Below are 18,053 nucleotides of genomic sequence, written 5' to 3'. Positions count from 1 at the left end.
TCATCTTCCTCTTCTGACAGACACCTGCAGAACCTCTAACAGTACATGTCACTTATGCCTTATTATGTTATCTGTAATGTTTACTTAGCTGAGGTGTCTAAGAGATGAGTCTAATGAGTCTCGCAGAGCTGGCTTCTGTGAGATTGCTGATTATGCCAATCAGCCGACTGATTGGCATAATATAATAGAGGTGTTTATCATTAATTATCAGTTCAAGACAATCTAACAACAAAAGCAGTTGAAGGCGCTCAACAAGAGGCAACTCCTAATGCTCGCATACATTTTTCACAAATTTCATACTATTTAGTGAACATTTATTGGCAGTAAGTCAAAGTATGAAGCAGAAAGATCTATTTTACAAATTTCCATGTCATGCTACACGCGTACCAGCTAATAAAGGGCCATAAGGAGAGGCACTCATCTGCAGGCAGCCTAAAGCGAAGGGATGTGAAAAACAATCTGGTACTAAATCAACGCGGAGCCAACAGACGGCCAGAGAAGGTCTAATTAATATCCTACTGCTAGCAGATTGAGGCATGTGGCTAGCCATTTCTGCACATGGTAAAAATGTGTCACCAAATCAAAACAGGTTGAGAAGTCAGACAGGACAATGAGCCCAGACTGCTGCTAAGGGGAGAGAAGAGGGGCTGCTTTGGAACGAAAAAAAAAAAAAACAGATACAGAGAAACAAACAAGCAAGGAAAGAATGCGTATTTAGGAAAGTTCTAGTACTTAGAAACATTTTTTAATATTACTTCTATACATTTTCTTAAAGATGTAGTATCATGTGTTTTCCAGGCACATAGTGCCCTTTGGAAGCACAATTGAATAACTGTCACCTTCAGTTGTTAAAAACTGCTACATATATCAAATGTGACTTAAAAGAAATTTGACTTTGTGACCTTAAAATTGGGCCTCTGTCTCTTTAAAAACTCCTGCTCTTTCTGAAAAACCACCTTCAGGATGACATCACAACATGGCTCCTCTACTAATCCTTTAAAAATGTTTTTATCAGCATTGCTCTAAGAAGTAGTTCCTATAATGAGCTCAGCAGATGCTCAGTTTTACCAGGTTTTTGCTAATTGCTGTTGGCTAGTCTGAAGGAGCTGAGTGGGGGAGTTAAGCTCTATGAGGCGGAAGCTTGGAAGCTGCAGGAGGAGTTTCATCCTTGAAGGTGGAGCTAGGGCCATCCAGGCGTTTTGCATAGCTGAATGGTTGCCATTGAGATTAAAGGATTTCTCAAACATGCATGAATGAATCAAGGCAACACTCCAGGTACGTTTTTGGTGAGGGAATAACATTATAGCATGATCTAGAGCTAAAAAAGTCAACCTTACGTAATACTGTGCCTTCTACACATTACATATTACCCCATGAAGTTATAGAATTAATAAAAACAGTTTTGTAAATGTAATTTTTACTTTCATGTGTATATTTTTTTATAGAAAATATTTTTCTTCTTCAGGCAGTGCTTCCAACAACAAATGTTTTTTTATTTAGTCTTTCTAATTATACTCCCACAAGTTTTCCTGCAGAGTCTGGCAAGCACAAATTGGTGGGTGGTGTAATTTTTGGGGCGGGTGGTGGGTAAAGCCAATATTTCTTTTTCCCTCTCTGACAAGAAATGCCTATAACATGTTTGCAGAACATAAAAGATGGCCTGTGTTGAGAATGATGAACGGTAAAAAAAAATTTAAGATCACTGCTAATGTCAATTGTAAGTGCTGCAGTGTAGCAAACTATTTGAATATGTTAGGTAGAGGTGAACCTCTGAACTGATAATCAGTAAAATGTCTACGCTTATTTTCTGGTTTCTAATTCGCAGCACAGCAACATGGTTAGCCCTCTTAGCACTGTACTTCTGTATTAGTGCTGAAATTTTTGTACATACGTAGAAAACACACATTATTCATATGATTTTTTTTAATTTTCTAATACAGATTTGAAGATAGCCTTATGGTTAACCATAACTGTACAATGGTTACATTACAATCACACACTGTTTTGCATTTTCACGTGACAAGCCTACACAAAGCAGTGCGCAGTTATGGAGTGGGAAGAAAACAATAAGTAATTTTGATCATGTTTTCACAAAGTAAAATATGGAAAGTTGAATCTGCATTTGTGTTCCACTTGAAGGAATATTAGGACCAATTAGTGTCTTCACATCTACATACATTGTTCTTTGCAGAAGAGTTGAAGTTCAGTCAGATTGCATCAAAGTTCATTGAAAAACTTTTGCCATAGTTTCCCATTTGGGTTTGAACTTAAAGTGTTTTCATTCAGTTGAATGGGAACATTTGTTCCATTTTCACTTTCACTCTGCACTTTCAAAGCCACCACACCCTTTGGAAAAACTGTTCCCCTCTTTGCCTGTCATGGTGCTGCTCCAAGAACCACTGAAGGAAACAGCATGAAAACCTCAGAGGAAGACATTGAGTGCAACTTCCTTCTTTATGAAATATAGACAGAAATGGAGTGCTACAAATTTTAGGGGTTGTAGGATTTCTCTTCTGTCTTTGTAGACCACAAGTCATTCCTATGTTATGTTTGTGGATGGAATAATACAAAGATATCTAAAGGGGCAATATTATATAAAATATATCTGGATTCTTTCATACATTATTTAATCACCATGGAAACCATTCAGCTGTGCAAATCGCCTGGGTGGAAAGATTCATTCAGCTCCTCCAGACTAGCCAGCATCAGTTAGCAAACACCTGGTTGAACTGTGAATCTGCTGAGCTGCGTCTCAGAGCAACGCTGGTAAAACGTTGTTAAAGGTTCATAGAGGAGCCATGTTGTGATGACTTCCTGAAGGCTGAATTTCAGAAAGAGCAGGAGACTTTAAAGAGACAGAGGCCCAATTTCAAAACATTAAAATATGAAGTCAATTTGTTCAAGCCATATTTGATATACAGTACAGACCAAAAGTTTGGACACACCTTCTCATTGAATTCAATGAGAAAGTGTGTCCAAACTTTTGGTCTGTACTCAATACAGACCAAAAGTTTGGACACACAGTTGTGTCCAAACTTTTGGTCTGTACTGTATATAACATTTTTATAACAACTGAAGGTAAAATGGCAGTATGTGCCTACAAAATACATAACACTGCCCCTTTAAGAACCTTGAACACTTCAGTAAGCCATTACAGATTGTTGATAAGAGCAGCATTACAGGTGCTACCGTTTTACAGTCATAACACTTAGTAAGAACCAGCACCCACAGACAGAGAGCGAGGCCCTGCTAAAAACGCTCGTCCACAGGGGAGAAGGAGAGACCACTTGCATCTGTCTCTCCCTTGGGCGAAGAGCGTGAATTACCCATGAGCCAATTTGAATAACATTCACTGGGAGCTACAATGTCATTTGAACAAGGGTTGACATTCTGGTTGAGTGTCTGTGCCTCTCCTCCTCGAATCCCAGGTGGCTGTGCAAGGGCAGAATGATTCGCGCTGGAAAGTAGATTGGGCTAAAACGCGAGGCTGGATTCATTGCATGGATCCCGATAATGATCTGGACAGACCATAAACAGGAACGGGAACAGGAGTCCCAGGTGTCTGGGCAGTGGACTCTGAATGTGCAGCAGGACACCAGGGGAATGGTGAAGGACATCATGCTGGAAGACCGTACATCCATGTAATCCCTTCAGTTTAATCAGTATAACCTTTATGCTCTATGCAGCTTCTCAGGTTATTAGAATTTGTTCTGATTCTGTCGTCTCGTCTTTAAAGAATATGTTATAAGAACCGTCCTTGCTACAAAAGAGACTTTCATTTAGAGTGTAGTGGAAAGAGCATGTTTATTCTTACATGATTATGACTTTAGCCTTGTAATATTATGATTTTATTTTTGAACTGAAAACATTTTTTTTGCATGGCCCTAACATTCTGTTGTATACAATAACTGCAATTGTCCAGATTTTTTAAGATTTATTTGCATTTCTCACTGACAAACAGAGTGCATAAGTCCTTAACATATGTACTCTATTTTTATCTTAAGTTAAAAAGGTACTGATGATATGACACACTGAAACATGACAAAAAAATTCTGGGGGCCAATATTTTTACCCAGCAGTGTGGCGTTTTTCTGTTACACCACAGAGAAAACGCAAAAGCGGCAAAAAAGTAATCGTGTGTAATGAATATACCCCAGACACATTTTTAGAGGAAATGTTCTGGTGACATCAACCATGACAGCAAGCTGTGGTGTACTGAGACTGAAATACAATATGTGCTAAGATGTCTTACCTGCAAGGCATCCGGTGATTGATAGCAGAACAATTTGTTTCCATGGTAACATCATCTTTAGTTGCCGAGGGCTAATGAGTCTCTCATCCAATTGCTTCTGAATGGAATGCTCTCCGCTGAATAAAAGAATTTAATCTGAAGAGAAAGTAATTACAGGTGTGATTAAAATGTGACATTTTGATCTAAATACGACAAGCATACATAAAAAAAACATGATTACAGCGCTACTAAGTTACATAATTGCTTCTTATTATTTTTGAGTTTCACCGATTGAGGGGGAATGAGAATCTTGAGAAAGTGTTGAGGAGACGAGTGGAGAAACAGGAGACGCGAACGGATAAAGTGTGATGATATACAAGCCGGCAGTGCAGTTTTTTCCGGGTGGTGCGGAAGAAGCAGCAGCTGCTAAATAGCTGCATTTTCTTTTGCTGCGGCTGCTTCCCGCGCCGCCTAACAAGCAGATTCTTTCAGCTTTAAAGAGCAGCGAGGGAAAAAGGAAATGATTGACCTCAAAAAAATAAAAAATAAAAAAATAAAAACAGAACAACTTTTCTCTCCCCCAATTTGACTGTTAATAGGAGCTGGCAGACTTTGCACCAGCACTCTACAAAACGCTTCTTCCTACTTTAACAATGTGTTTGGTGTCCTATTAAGCAACATCATTGCTGCTTTTCTTTTCGCGTCTGAAAAATGATTAGACTAACAAGCAGCACAGGACAACCAGAAACGGCAAAACATTAGCAGAGCGCTGGCATTGTAAGTAAAAAAAAAAAAAGTCATCATTGTTACCCAATTAAGGATGAAATGCAAAACGGTTTTAAACATGAAGCTAATTTTGCTACTCATCCTGTTGGAACATGCTCTTTTAACCCTTCAGACCTGATTCTTTATGTAAAGAACAAAATTATTTTCACTGAACTAATTTTTACTGTCAGCAATGAAATAATGAGAAAAATATATATATATTTTCTTACAAGTAGTTCATGAAAGTTAGAGTTTATACTCATAAAAACATAAAAATAAACCAATGCTTACAGATTTTTTTACTTTGCATTGTAAACATATTTAATGTTTCCACTGGGATGGACACTCAACTTAAAAGTCACACAATTTAAAAATAGAACATATTTTTAAAGTAACTTCAAATACTATCACTGGAAATGCTTAAAATTATACAAAGAGCAATTTTATTAAGGCTACCATAAACTTAAATTGATATTTTTGATGAAAAACAGACTCTTCGCCTTCTCAAGTTTTAAAGCAATATTGATGACTGAAGCTCACTCATATCACGTTAAAATTTAGAACTTCAATGTCATTTGTCAATCAGAAAATAGTCAGTAACAAAAATCATTCAAATAAAAAATGCCTTGTTTCTTATTGGTTTAAACCCAGAAATACATCATGTCCATTTCATGGATGTTGGTGTCTGGAGAGGTTAAATTATACCATTTTGTCCTGTGACTTGAGCAGAGTTGCAATTCGGCAAAAAGAAGTGCTAATCTTGTGACTACACCCATGAAGATGGCATGATTTGGGTGTAATCTGATGCACCTGCAGACCGGAGGTTGTGGTGTATACTGTTCTATTTGTAAGGAGATCTACCAGAGAAAATGATGAAACATTGTCGGTTGTCAGTGTCCTGACAGAAGATGCCTCATAGATGCACCAGGCAGCAAATAACCGAGTTTAGTAAGGTTTGTATGATTGCATGAGGCTGGATGTCTGGGTTATGCAATCGCGCGCCATATAAGACGTTCCATTTCCAACATGGTGTGTGATGACACGTGTATTTGTACATTCATATTCCTACTGGTTCCAACACTGGGACATCTTTTATAAGGCAGTCCTGTCCCTCGTCTCCATGTGGATTAAATTACATCTAATTTACATTCCATCTGTTCCCCTTAGTTTAGATTTACCCTTGTTTCTGTGTTGTATTTGGAAATAACCAGTAAGGCCTCAAAAAACCAATTTCAGTTATTTTTCTGGCATTATTATGTTTTAAAAACTAAATAATTTTTGTACTAGCTTAAATTTCTGGACTTTCATAAATCAGTTAAATCAGGGAAATTTCTTCTAGAAATTCACCTAAAAACAGCAGTTGACCTGAAAATTTGCAATATTCCCTGGAATGATTTAGGCAATGGTGATCATTAGTGACTGAGAGTTGGTGTGAGATTCTCACAGCATGATAATCTTTAGTAATATTTCCATGGCTTGAATAAAAGGTTTAAAACAAAAATGTGTACAATGGTCCCTAATTGTTGTCATTTGCCAACCACTTTGTATCTTCTCTACTGTAGATCACCTTAGTTAACGTGTTGTCTCTTTCTTTAATGTATGTACTCCATACGTTGATTGTTAGTGTTGTTTGGCATTGATAATATAGTGAACCCCCAGTTTTCGTAGGATGTTTAGGAACTACAACTGTTCGTGAATCACTAAAATACTTGACACGCCCTCTATAAACACTCATAACTGTCTATTTTAATAATTCAAACTTAGTATGCATTAATACGCATGGTAGAAAACATCTTAAAATCTACAGTCTTCTATATCTCTGCTCTTGGGAGTACAGCCAATCACCATCCATCCATCCATCCATTTTCTGTTCACCCTTGTCCCTAATGGGGTCGGGAGGGTTGCTGGTGCCTATCTCCAGCTACGTTCCAGGCGGGAGGCGGGGTACACCCTGGACAGGTCGCCAGTCTGTCGCAGGGCAACACAAAGACATACAGGACAAACAACCATGCACACACACACACACACCCCTAGGGAGAATTTAGATAGACCAATTAACCTAACAGTCATGTTTTTGGACTGTGGGAGGAAGCCGGAGTACCCGGAGAGAACCCACGCATGCACAGGGAGAACATGCAAACTCCATGCAGAAAGACCCCGGCCGGGAATCGAACCCAGGACCTTCTTGCTGCAAGGCAACAGTGCTACCAACTGCGCCACTGTGCAGCCTACAGCCAATCACTGCCAAGTAAAATGAATGCCACTCCTGGATTGGCTTCTCTGCCAACGCCAGCCAATGGAGCATCAAAAGGCATCGCACCAACTAAGCAAACTTAGTTGCTGATCAAGTAAGTTTGATCAGCAACTATCAAACTTAGTTTTGAGGCTGATCACCAGGAGACGTACCGGGGCTCAAGATGGCAAATGACTAAAAGCTGAATGCCCACTTGTGTTCCAGGCTTTATTAAAAGACTGGAATCAGTGGGTTTTATACAAATAATTTTGAATTACATTCCACAGGAAAAATCGGCTCATAAGTGAATCTGCAAATGCTGAACTGCAAATAAGCAGGGGCCCACTGTGCTTCCAAACAGTTTATCAGTTTTATTTCTATCCAGCTGTAAATCTATTGTCCAGGCAGAGACAACTCTTGTCTTTATAGCACTTTCTCTGACATTTAATTAAAATGACATTAAACCAGCAGAATAATATGATGGATTTTTTTTCTACTTTGAGACAACAACATTTTAAAACCTTGGTACAGCTTTGTACCAGTAACCTTCCATTGCTTCTCAGTGCTCAGATAGATTAGTTGGAAATTGTCATTAAGATGTGCATTCCTTTTCTGTTTTTGAAATCTGCAACGAAAGTGTCTTCACTTTAAACCCTTCCAATGTATTTCATTCTGTGCTCTGAAAGTATCTGACAGCACAAATTAGAAGTTCTTTCTTGCAGGTATAGGTGGTAATAATCCCACATTTTTACTTCAGCTTTACGCCCTGTACAAGACTCAGGCTTAGCATGCTGGAGGCCAGTAAATATCTATAAAAACCTGTATTATTTGTGCTGTACCTCTCATATATAAAGTGGAGACAACATGTTATGCTCCAGCATTTATGACATGCTGTTACCCTGACCCACTTGAAGCTCTGTATGCTACTGGGAGTTTTTTCTCCAATGTAACAAAGAGGAAGAACACAATAGCATACATAGCAAAACACAGATAAATGAAGAGTGTGGTGTTATTCTGAATTTTCTGACTAGAAAACACATTGCTTGTTAAGTCAGCCAAACTTTTGTTTTTTTGGTGCAAACAACAAAGTGAGGATTTACACATGTGGTAGCAGAAGTTAATAAGGAAGCAGCACTGAATAAACAAGGGAGGGGAAAAAAGTGGCTGCTAATTAGTGTTGAAGGTTTAGTTAAAAACTAATTTCCCCAACAGAAGAGCATGAGCTACACGCTGCAGAGACTTTCTTTCTACACAATGACAAAATTTACAAATAAGTCAATGTGACCTTTACACCAAAGCACATTATTAATAGGGCTGCATAATGTCAGTAAAGCATGCAACTATTACATTACTAATGAACACTCCTGGATGACATCAGTAAATTTTTCTTACTCTTTTTGAGTAACTATGAGTTTTGATCAATAAAATTTATATATCCCTTGAGGTCATCAAGGGATGTGAAAGATAACCTGACATATTGAATCCATGCAGACCTATGCTGGTAATAAAGTGTTGAGGATGTGTAACCAGGGTAGGAAAAAATCATTTTCTCTCTGTATGAACTTCATGCATGTCCTGTGAAGCAAACATGTTGGTCAGACCACAGCAAAGTTTGGAGAAGAGTTACTGCAAGTAGGCGTTCTAAGTAGGCAGGTAGGAGATTTACTTCCATGAAGTAGAGCTTAAAATTGAATGTGTTGATTGTAGGAGCCAATCAAAGACCTGGAAGAGCAGAAAAGACTTTGTATTTGTCTTCAAAACAAAACCAGTGAGTCAGTGATTGTATTGTTGGCTTCTGCTAGCTTAGCTGCTCCACGTAATATTATTGGCCGGTTAGCCTTATCCCTAATTAGCCCCACTAGCTAATCCTGCCCTATTAAATACTTTGGGCAGAATGGCGTGTTTCTCTTGTTTTCACTATACACAAAATGACTGAGGATCTTATTATTGTTCAACAATGACTAAAATGTAAATCAAAGCAATTTTTTTGTATTGTTTTCCTGATTTAAATAATATAGTGTTATATTATTTAAACAATTGAAATGTACTTATACGCTATACATTTATTGACATTTTAATGAGTCTATGTAATATATGTAATATAGTCATTATTATTTATTTGAATTTTGATGTGTGCACATGGATTTCTATTGATTTACTGAATGATGGCCCTGCGTCCTGCACAGGCCAGGATTCAAAGTGATGACGGGCTACAGAAAAAGGCCCAGAACCAAGAATCATTTTTCCTCTAAGGATTCAGACCATTCATCTTCAAATTGGAGGAATTAATCTGCTCTGTCCAGGCCTGCAGGAGGCTCCTGCAGCCAGTTGAACTCTTTCTCCTTCTTGATTTTGGACTGTTTCTAACTTTAAGTTCCTGTTGTTTGGGCTCACCAAAACATTCAAAGGCATCAGCTTGTTCCATATATACGTGTGTACCTTTTTTTTATTTTGTTGTTATTTTCCATGCACAATGACAGTAAAAGGAATTCAGATTTAAGTAGTGGTTATTGGCCATAACAGCAATATTAATAATGGATATCAACAACTGCCCAAATTTTATATTGGTCCATCTGGTTTTAAGCTCAGAGACCCCTCATGCGTTCTTGTGGCCCAAAATCTGTATTTTTTACCAAGTTCTATCTAAAATGGACCACATCTTATGAGTGCTAAATTATAAGCAAAACACACACAGGTAATGATGATGATGCCACATGTGTGACATTTAGTCATAAGCTAACTAAACATCAAAATAGTGAGTGCAATCTCATTGACATTTAAATCCATTTCTCATGAATCTGAGAGCCTCTCAGAGCCATGACTTATTTATTACTGGAACCAGTGGACACTGGTTCAGTCTCTTTATGTGAAATGGAAGACTCTAACAGTGCAATTCGGAGAAAAAAAAAGGAGGGGCTTTGCTTCAGGTCTGACCTACATCACAATAAGTGGAAAATGATATGCTTCTCAGGATTAAGGATTCAACACAACCCCTTATCCGTACAACACAACCCCGTTGTGTGGATTAACCCAGAGCTATCTTTGGAATACTTGACGAAGACCTACATACTAAATGCTCACTATTGTCTCTAGGTCTACTGGTGAATGTCGTGAACATCATGGTATGGAAAGTCTTCCAGCACTATTTGAAGCACAGTAAAAAAAGTAAAAGGGAAACATCAAGCCATTTGCTTGATTATAACTTAATGGCCAGTGTTGGCTTTGTTTAACTGTCCGGGTGCCAGTAATTGTTTCTCGTCTCCTATAATTGTAGGCACAGCCGAATTTAGAGTGGATTTCGTGGTGTCTTTCAAAAATTTAGTGGGTGTTTTGCCACTCTAAAAAGCCATCGCATTGGATTACACGCTTTGAGGGGGCTACAGGAGAGGAGGGGGTGATGTGTGCCACATTTTTTTTTTCAGTTTGAGTGTAACGCTAAGGACCATCCTCTTTCTGGATGATCCATCCTTGCCATCCCGACCCTTCAGTCCTAGAAGTTTCAAGATGATAAAAGGAAAATTTTCTTGGGAAAAGCTGTCCTTGAAAATCAAACAGTAGCAAAAAGTATCTGCTTATATAATGAATGTAAGTCCCTGGGTGTAAAAAACCCCTAAAAGGACTTCTTTCTCTTTGAGTATTTTGTGTATCTGTATTATGTAAATGAAAAAACTTGTTGGATAAAAGGATGAATTCATATTTTCTAAAGCAGATTTCAATTTCACACCGAGGTCCATCTCTTTTGTAGTTGTTAGGACATTTTTTCACTCTCAAAAAGCTTCGACAACCTTAACCATTACAGAGCAGGAGCACCCAAAGCTTTCACAAATCCAAGAGGAAAAAAAAAATTGAATAATAATGTCAGACTACAGAAAAAAATAGAAAAGCCTAAAAATAAAATTTTGCCCTCTGAGATTTGTTGTACTGAAGATGGGGTAGCATTTTCTCTCTCTCCCGCCTTCCCTTCCCTTCAGCCTTCTCAGCTGAAATGATGAGCGAAAGATTGCTGTGCCAAATGTAATGAGGCGTTGCACTTTCACCTCCACAGAAGCTAAACCTAATGGAAGTCATTGGCTAAACGCATTGCAGAGTAAATGAGATGACTTCTTGGTTAGCAGGGCTGTTGTTTGGCGCATAATTGATAGGAGAGGTGGTTAAAGGCATCCATTTCCCCCCTGAGGGCAGCATAATTGCAAAAGAATCTAATAAGGTAGGAAGGAAAGGAGAGTTTTTATCAAAGCGCCGTACATGCTCAAGGTTTGCATTCTGATCACAAGATGCACAGAAGCACCACAAACCTGGGAGAGATGCAAGTATCGGATCATGCTAGGGAAAAATAAAGCCTCATTCTGAGCAAATTGAACACCCCTGGCAGGGACTTGGAGGTGTGGGGGGTTCAGTGCAGCATCTCATGCGCCCATCCCTGTGTTGTTATTGTCTTTACGGCTATCCGCTGCCATCTCCATCCAATCACAGTGAAGGAGAACCTGGGAAACGAGGAGATGCCACACAATCTGAATACACAGCTGCTCTGGGTTTTGGCCAGTAAATGAAGAATTCACAAAACACAGATGTCTTTTTTTCTGTTTTTTCTCTTCTGAGCCAGGTGACCAAGTGACAAATACAAAATTAATGTTGGAGTGCAGCAAAATGCAGAGCATAAAACAAAAGCTTCCCTATTCAGTTTTTAACTGATGATCAACCTTTACAGGTGTGATGAAGGTGAAGGGTCCCAAAGGCACTACAGTGATACTAAGCAGTTAATGTAGCAATGATCTTTTTCCCAACTTCAAAAATGTATTTGGATTGACCTATAACATAGAACGGATAATAGTGTTTGGTATCCATTATAAAGTCTGGCGGGCTGTAAAAGCATTTACTGTCGTTCATGAAACAAACTCAGACAGAATCAGACCAAAGTAATTTGTGGCAGCAAGTGAGACTGGAGTTACTTTGCAACTTAAAACGGTGATATTTTGTGTTTTCCAGTACAATAAAGTAACTTCGTTAGCGCCACTTGTTATAAAAATGCTGTAAATATCAAATATGACTTAGAAGGAAGTTGACTTCATAATTTACTGCCTCAAAATTGGGTCTGTCTCTTTAAGAACTCCTCCTCTGACAGTCCGCCTTCACTTCTCTATTAACCCTTTAATAACCTCTCTATTAGCGATGCACTGAGAAGTAGCTCCTATAATGAGCTCAGTAGGTTTGCAGTTCCACCAGCTGTATGCTAATTACTGCTAGCTAAACTGCAACTGGGAGGAGGAGCTTCCTCCTCCTGGGTGACGACCGGTCCCCCTCAAGGCGTTTTACGCAGCTGAATGGTTGCCATGGAGATTAAAGGATTTCTCAAACATGCATGAAGAAATAAAGGCAAATCTCCAGATGTGTTTTTGATGAGGAAATAACATTAAAACATAATGTAAAGCTCAAAGACCTCAATCTTACATGATCCTGCACTTTTAGAAAATACAAGAAACAGTTCAGTTGCTCAGCAGATTTCAGTTGATGCCAGTAGCTTTAGCCAATAGCTTGGACCTAGCTTCTTTGAGGCTACATCGTGCTTCCTCCTCCCACGTTCCTTCATCTCCTACTCGACAATGTCTTTTGTCTTGAGAATACAGTTAGCTAAAATGTATAAATACTTCATTTTCTTCTGTATGTTTTTCAAGAAAACAGCAAAATTCCAAGTCGTCCAATCGTTCTTATTTGGCCCAGAAAAATACATTGAAAACGTTACTTTTTTTTGTCCTTTTGTGAAGCCCTTTGGTTCAGAAAGACTTGCTATGTCAAGCTTATTCAGGCAACACTGTTTGCCTTGTCAGACATGTTTACACATTATTTAGATAGAAGGCAACATCTTTTCTTTGGAAACATTAAGCTCAGGGGAAAGCGTCCTGTCTGTTTAAACGTGTCCTGCTTCGTGTGGCCGCGGTACTTTGGAGGACGTCTGATTGGACCGTTGAGGGTACAGTTTTATACTGTGAAGCTTTTTGGAAAATAATAATAGAAAATTTATATACTTGGCAGCGTAAGGCAGCTGAGGCTGAAGTCAGCTTTGAATATATGACAGAATAAGTTTGAATTATGCTTTTGAAACGAAACTCTGGCGTTTGTTAGTAGTATCAAAGTATAACAAGCTTTTTAAAGGTTACGATTTCATAACCAGTAAAATATTCTGTGATAATCTTTTTCATCATATCATCACCATGAAAGCATTCATGGCATTTAGCCCAGCTATATATATTTACATTTATTATACCTGTAAGACCTGCCTTTTTCTTTGGCCTTTTTTATTTTCAACAATTTTGTTAGTTGTCCAGCTGTATAAGTGTAGAACAGTATGGCAATATATATTTGTCTCTGTCTAGAGCTTATTTTTCTGTATTTTTGCCAATATATCAAAATAAGAACAAAGGGTCATGTAAAGAAATGCGTCATATTTTACCAGCAGTAGAAAGGTTTGTTGAAAAAAATTCAAACTATGTAAAGTAAAATCAGAAAAAATAATTTGAAAAAATAGCAAACTGCATAAATGCATGTTCAGCTATTAAATACATGCTGTAAATTACTCTCAAAGCATATTCTTTTATTGATATGTTTTGAAATGTCACTTTTGAAATGCAATTGAAACAAATGTCTCTCCATACAGTTAGCTCATGTTAAACATCTAGTTACAAATTCCTCGATGTTGTGAAGTGTAACATTTTTACTCATGGCTGCTGGTCCATACTGTGCCACCTCAATCCAGAAAACCATGACAGACTGACAGATTTCAGTGTTGTGAAAACTGATCGCTACTATCGCTCTCAACATCTGGCCAGGATCCTCCATCACACATCCAGCTGTGCGCTTCTCCATGAGAGAAATCCCTTATGCCCTGGAAGACAGCAGGACCCATGTCCAACGCAGGGGGCCGGAGAGTAAAGTACACTTTAAAAAAAGAAAGAGAGGGGGGGGGGGGGGGGGGGGGCTGCTCTCCATCTACCCCCCCACACAGCCATCCTGGATCCATCCAGCCACTAAACACATGACTGGAGGACAAAAACGAGGAGCAGCAGACACTTGGGCTGCATCTTTACTATTTTTTCTTTCTTATTCTCTTCAATTTATCTCACAGCTTTCTGAGGGTAAAGAAGAAAAGAAAACTGGCTGTAGACTGTAATTGCCTCTCTGGTTCAATCAAAAAAAAGGGGCTTTTGAAAGCAAATCGTGCCACAGCACAAACTCACCCCCCCCACCCCACACACACACACACACCCCGACACACACACACACACGGACTGCCATGCTGGATGTTGCTGCATTAGAGTGTAACTCCCTGCATGGTCTAAAGAAAGAAAAGGCATGTTTCACCCCTCATTTGGCTGCTGCTTGTTATTCTCCAAATATGTGCAACGAGGATCTATAAATAAACATGAGGAGAGAAAAGGGGGGTGGGGGGGCAGAGTCCCCTCTGAATAAGGAGGATACTTTGAAGATGCGGTCGGCTGCATTTCTTTTTTTTTTTTTTCCTTCTCGCTGTTCTGTCTGTTTGGGTGGGGAAAAAGTCAGACCCAGTGGTGGGTAAATATTTGCTTTACCCAGAATGAATGTGCTGAGCTGTTAAAGTGATCTGCCTAATTACTGCCCCCCTCCTCCCCTCCCTCCCTGTGGCTCCCCACCATTATTACTTTTATTAAAGAGGGGGTCCTGGCATTGTTAGGCAACTTGTAGATGTAAACCGGCTTCAATCGAAATAATTCACCACAGTGTCCTCGTTCTTCCCCAGACCTGGACTGACTCAACTCTCCGGTCCGACTGGATGTTAATCTTCTTGTAAAAGTGAATTGATGGTGAACTGTTAAGTTTGACTGGGAGCTTCTGATCCTGATGCTGCGCCTCTCTCTCTCTCTCCATCTCTCTCTCTCTCTCTCCGTCTGTCTGACTGACTGACTGAGCAGAGCGGCACCATATGGACTCCGTCCTAGATGGAGGGAAATGAGCCCCAGCAGTGAGAATCCCCACCAGGACCATCCAAACCATTTGAGGCTCGTCTAGAAACGCAGCCGTCAGCACTGCGCGCCTGCGTGTGCATTCTCTCACAAATGAAGATGAAACTCATGTCTATAGGTAGTTTTTCTCTCTCTTTTGTGTCAAATTAAGTTGCAAACTTATAGTTTTTTGTTTCTTTTGTAAATCTTGCAGCTGGGAGTTAAAGCATGCAGTGATAATGTCAGAGTGAACACTTACAGCTGCTACGATGCAGATTTTTTCCTCTTCATCAACCTGCTTGAGTTGTAAGTCCAGTATCCGTTAGATTCAGTGGCTCAAAAGCATTTCTCTCTCAACACACTGCAACTCTTTTGGTGGGGGAGAAAAAGAACAAAAAAGAAAGAAAAAAGAAAGGAAGAAGGCGCTCTTTGCTCCGGGAGAAGAAATCGCAGCCGGCCGACTCGGACAGGATCGGACGAGCGCAGCCCCTCTCTCTGCCTCCGATAATCCAACAATCAGGAGGGAATGTGAGGAATCTGAGGGGGGGCGCAGGGGGCGACGCGTTTCCTCGAGCTCCTCCGCTGCGTCGCGTGCGCTCCTAAACGATGCAGCCTGGAAGGAAAGAAATGGAGAGAGAGAGAGAAGAGAGAGGGGAGGACAGCTGCGGCGCCGCTGACTGACTGAGGCGATGCTCGCGTTGCGCGCATCCCCGGGCTCTGCTCGCTATGATGTGCGCAGCAAAAAGCGCCCACTGGTGACGCGTGAAAAAGAAAAGCAACCCCACCACACACACACGCGTGCACCCCCACTCACACTGTAATGCGCCACCAGCCCATGGGCACCATAGCAGGAACTCAACTCATGTCGGGATGCTTATTGTTCCACTGCGCCGACCTCAACTTTAACAGAGGTACTTCATAAAAAAATAAATAATTATATATATATATATATATATATATATATATATATATATATATATATATATATATATATATATATATATATAATTAAAGGAGACAGATAAAATATTGTGTTTTTTTGTAGTTTAATATCCTGCTGGAGGAATGCTGGAGCTGCTTCTGCTGACCACTGGAGGAGAACTGATGGGCTCAGGAAAGACAACGTTTTTTTTTAAATTTGTGCATGTTTTGGTCATTAGATTTTCATCTGGAATCAGTATTAGAAAAGCAAGCTGTTTTTTGGTTGGTTGGTCAAAAAAATGTTTTTTCTTAAAAAAATAAAAACATAAAACTGCCAACCATACAAATGAGAAATTTTGCCAGCACTCAGCTCAGCTTGACTTACAGGGGTTTATGATTCCCTCATTGACAGCACTGCCCGCTTACTGAAAGGGTGAGTGGACTTAAACTGTATTTTCTCCTTCAAACCCAACAACAAAATGTTGATATTTTTTAGTCTACACGGTGTTCTTCTAGTTTTTTGTGGTGAGAAAATGTGGGTGGATTTAAAGCAAGGGCATAGGTTTGGTCTAAGTTTTGGTGGGACCTTAGAACTTACTGACCAACCCCCCACCCCCGGACCGACCATTTTTGATCAGTGAGGGGGGTAGGGGTGAGGGGGGGGCACCACATTGGCTTAATAACCCCCTCCCCTCCTGCCCCCTCCCTATGTGAAAAAATATTACATAATTAACAGACCTATTCTACCTCACATTCAGTGCTGACCTTACTAAACACCGGACTTTACAACAAATGCGTTGCGTGATAGATATCTAACTTATGGGTCCACTCACTGTACTTACAGCCGAGGTAGCGAAATAACTTCTAATGTCTGTCGTCCTTTTCTTTTTTGGTGGCGACATGGTCTCGGAGACTCATAATAAATGTCAAACTCAGAAGGAGACGCGTTCACTGTCAGCACCATGGACCAAGCTTCCGTTCCGCGTGTGGCCAGCTGGCCGCCACCTGTTGCAGCTGATCAAAGAACGTAGATCCACGTTCTTTGAGCCAATAGCTGCATGGGTCGTCATAGTTCATAACAGCGAATTTTAAAATGAATGCTACCACTGCATAGTATATTGAAATATTAAACTAATCAATGTAGATTTTCGTTTATTTATTTTGTTTTTGTTAAAAAATACATATGTTTTTTTTTTTTAATTAATATGGCAAAAATTGGTCGGGATTATTTTATATCCCTTGAATATTGGTCGTGACATGTCACGACCGTCCACACCCAAACCTACGCCCATGATTTAAAGGGACCCACACCTTTCAAAATATTCTTTTTCTCTCCCCCATGATTCTGGGATCATCAGAATATGACAACATTACAAATTTTTAATTTGTAATGTTGTCATAGACTTCCATGTTACATTACAAATTTTTAATTTGTAATGTAACATGCAACGACATAGAGGAAATATGTCTGTGCGTATTTCCTCTTATTTAACAAAAAGATATTTTGGTCACCCACTGAAATAGTCCTTGACTTCCAGTCGCTAACAATTGATGTTGCTGTAAATCAGCTGATTGGCTGCCTGTGCTGTACGTTGGAGGAGGATCAATAAATCCAGGACGGGAGGCTTTTCCATCTCCGTAGGTCCCTCCATGTCTTTGCTAATTGAACTGTAAACCTTTGCCCTGTGTTTTTACAGTGACTTACTCACAGCAGCAGCTATGTTTTCATCCAGTTGTCATGGCAATTTTGAGCAAACTTTTTCTTTTTGTCAAAAAGAAAATATACTTAAAAGAAAATGCGAATAAAAAAAGAGATTTACCAACTTGACATTTTGATGAAACAATCAATTTTCCTCCCTTCCAGAAAATCTTGAAGGAGAATGTCCAAATAATTTAGTTGTGAAAGAGAGCTAGATATTACTGGATTTTA

At 39.5% G+C, this 18,053-nt stretch overlaps 1 protein-coding gene across 1 annotated transcript in view; it reads right to left on the bottom strand.

Moving 5' to 3' along the window:
• Positions 1-16,082, bottom strand: part of cntn3b (contactin 3b) — a 102,264-nt gene extending 86,182 nt beyond the window's left edge. Inside the window, exons 1-2 of the mRNA XM_032549459.1 lie at positions 15,462-16,082; positions 4,253-4,387 (exon numbers count right to left, since the gene is read on the bottom strand). Coding sequence (XP_032405350.1) covers positions 4,253-4,307 — 55 coding nt within the window. The 5' untranslated portion in view covers positions 4,308-4,387; positions 15,462-16,082. The remainder of the gene's footprint in view (positions 1-4,252; positions 4,388-15,461) is intronic.
• Between the last annotated feature and the right edge of the window lie 1,971 nt (positions 16,083-18,053).

This window comes from Xiphophorus hellerii, chromosome 20, assembly GCF_003331165.1.
Source record: "Xiphophorus hellerii strain 12219 chromosome 20, Xiphophorus_hellerii-4.1, whole genome shotgun sequence".
In the NCBI taxonomy this organism is placed as follows: Eukaryota; Metazoa; Chordata; class Actinopteri; order Cyprinodontiformes; family Poeciliidae; genus Xiphophorus; species Xiphophorus hellerii.
The sequence above is the reverse complement of the archived record's forward strand: the minus strand, read 5'-3'. Positions and strand labels throughout refer to the sequence as shown.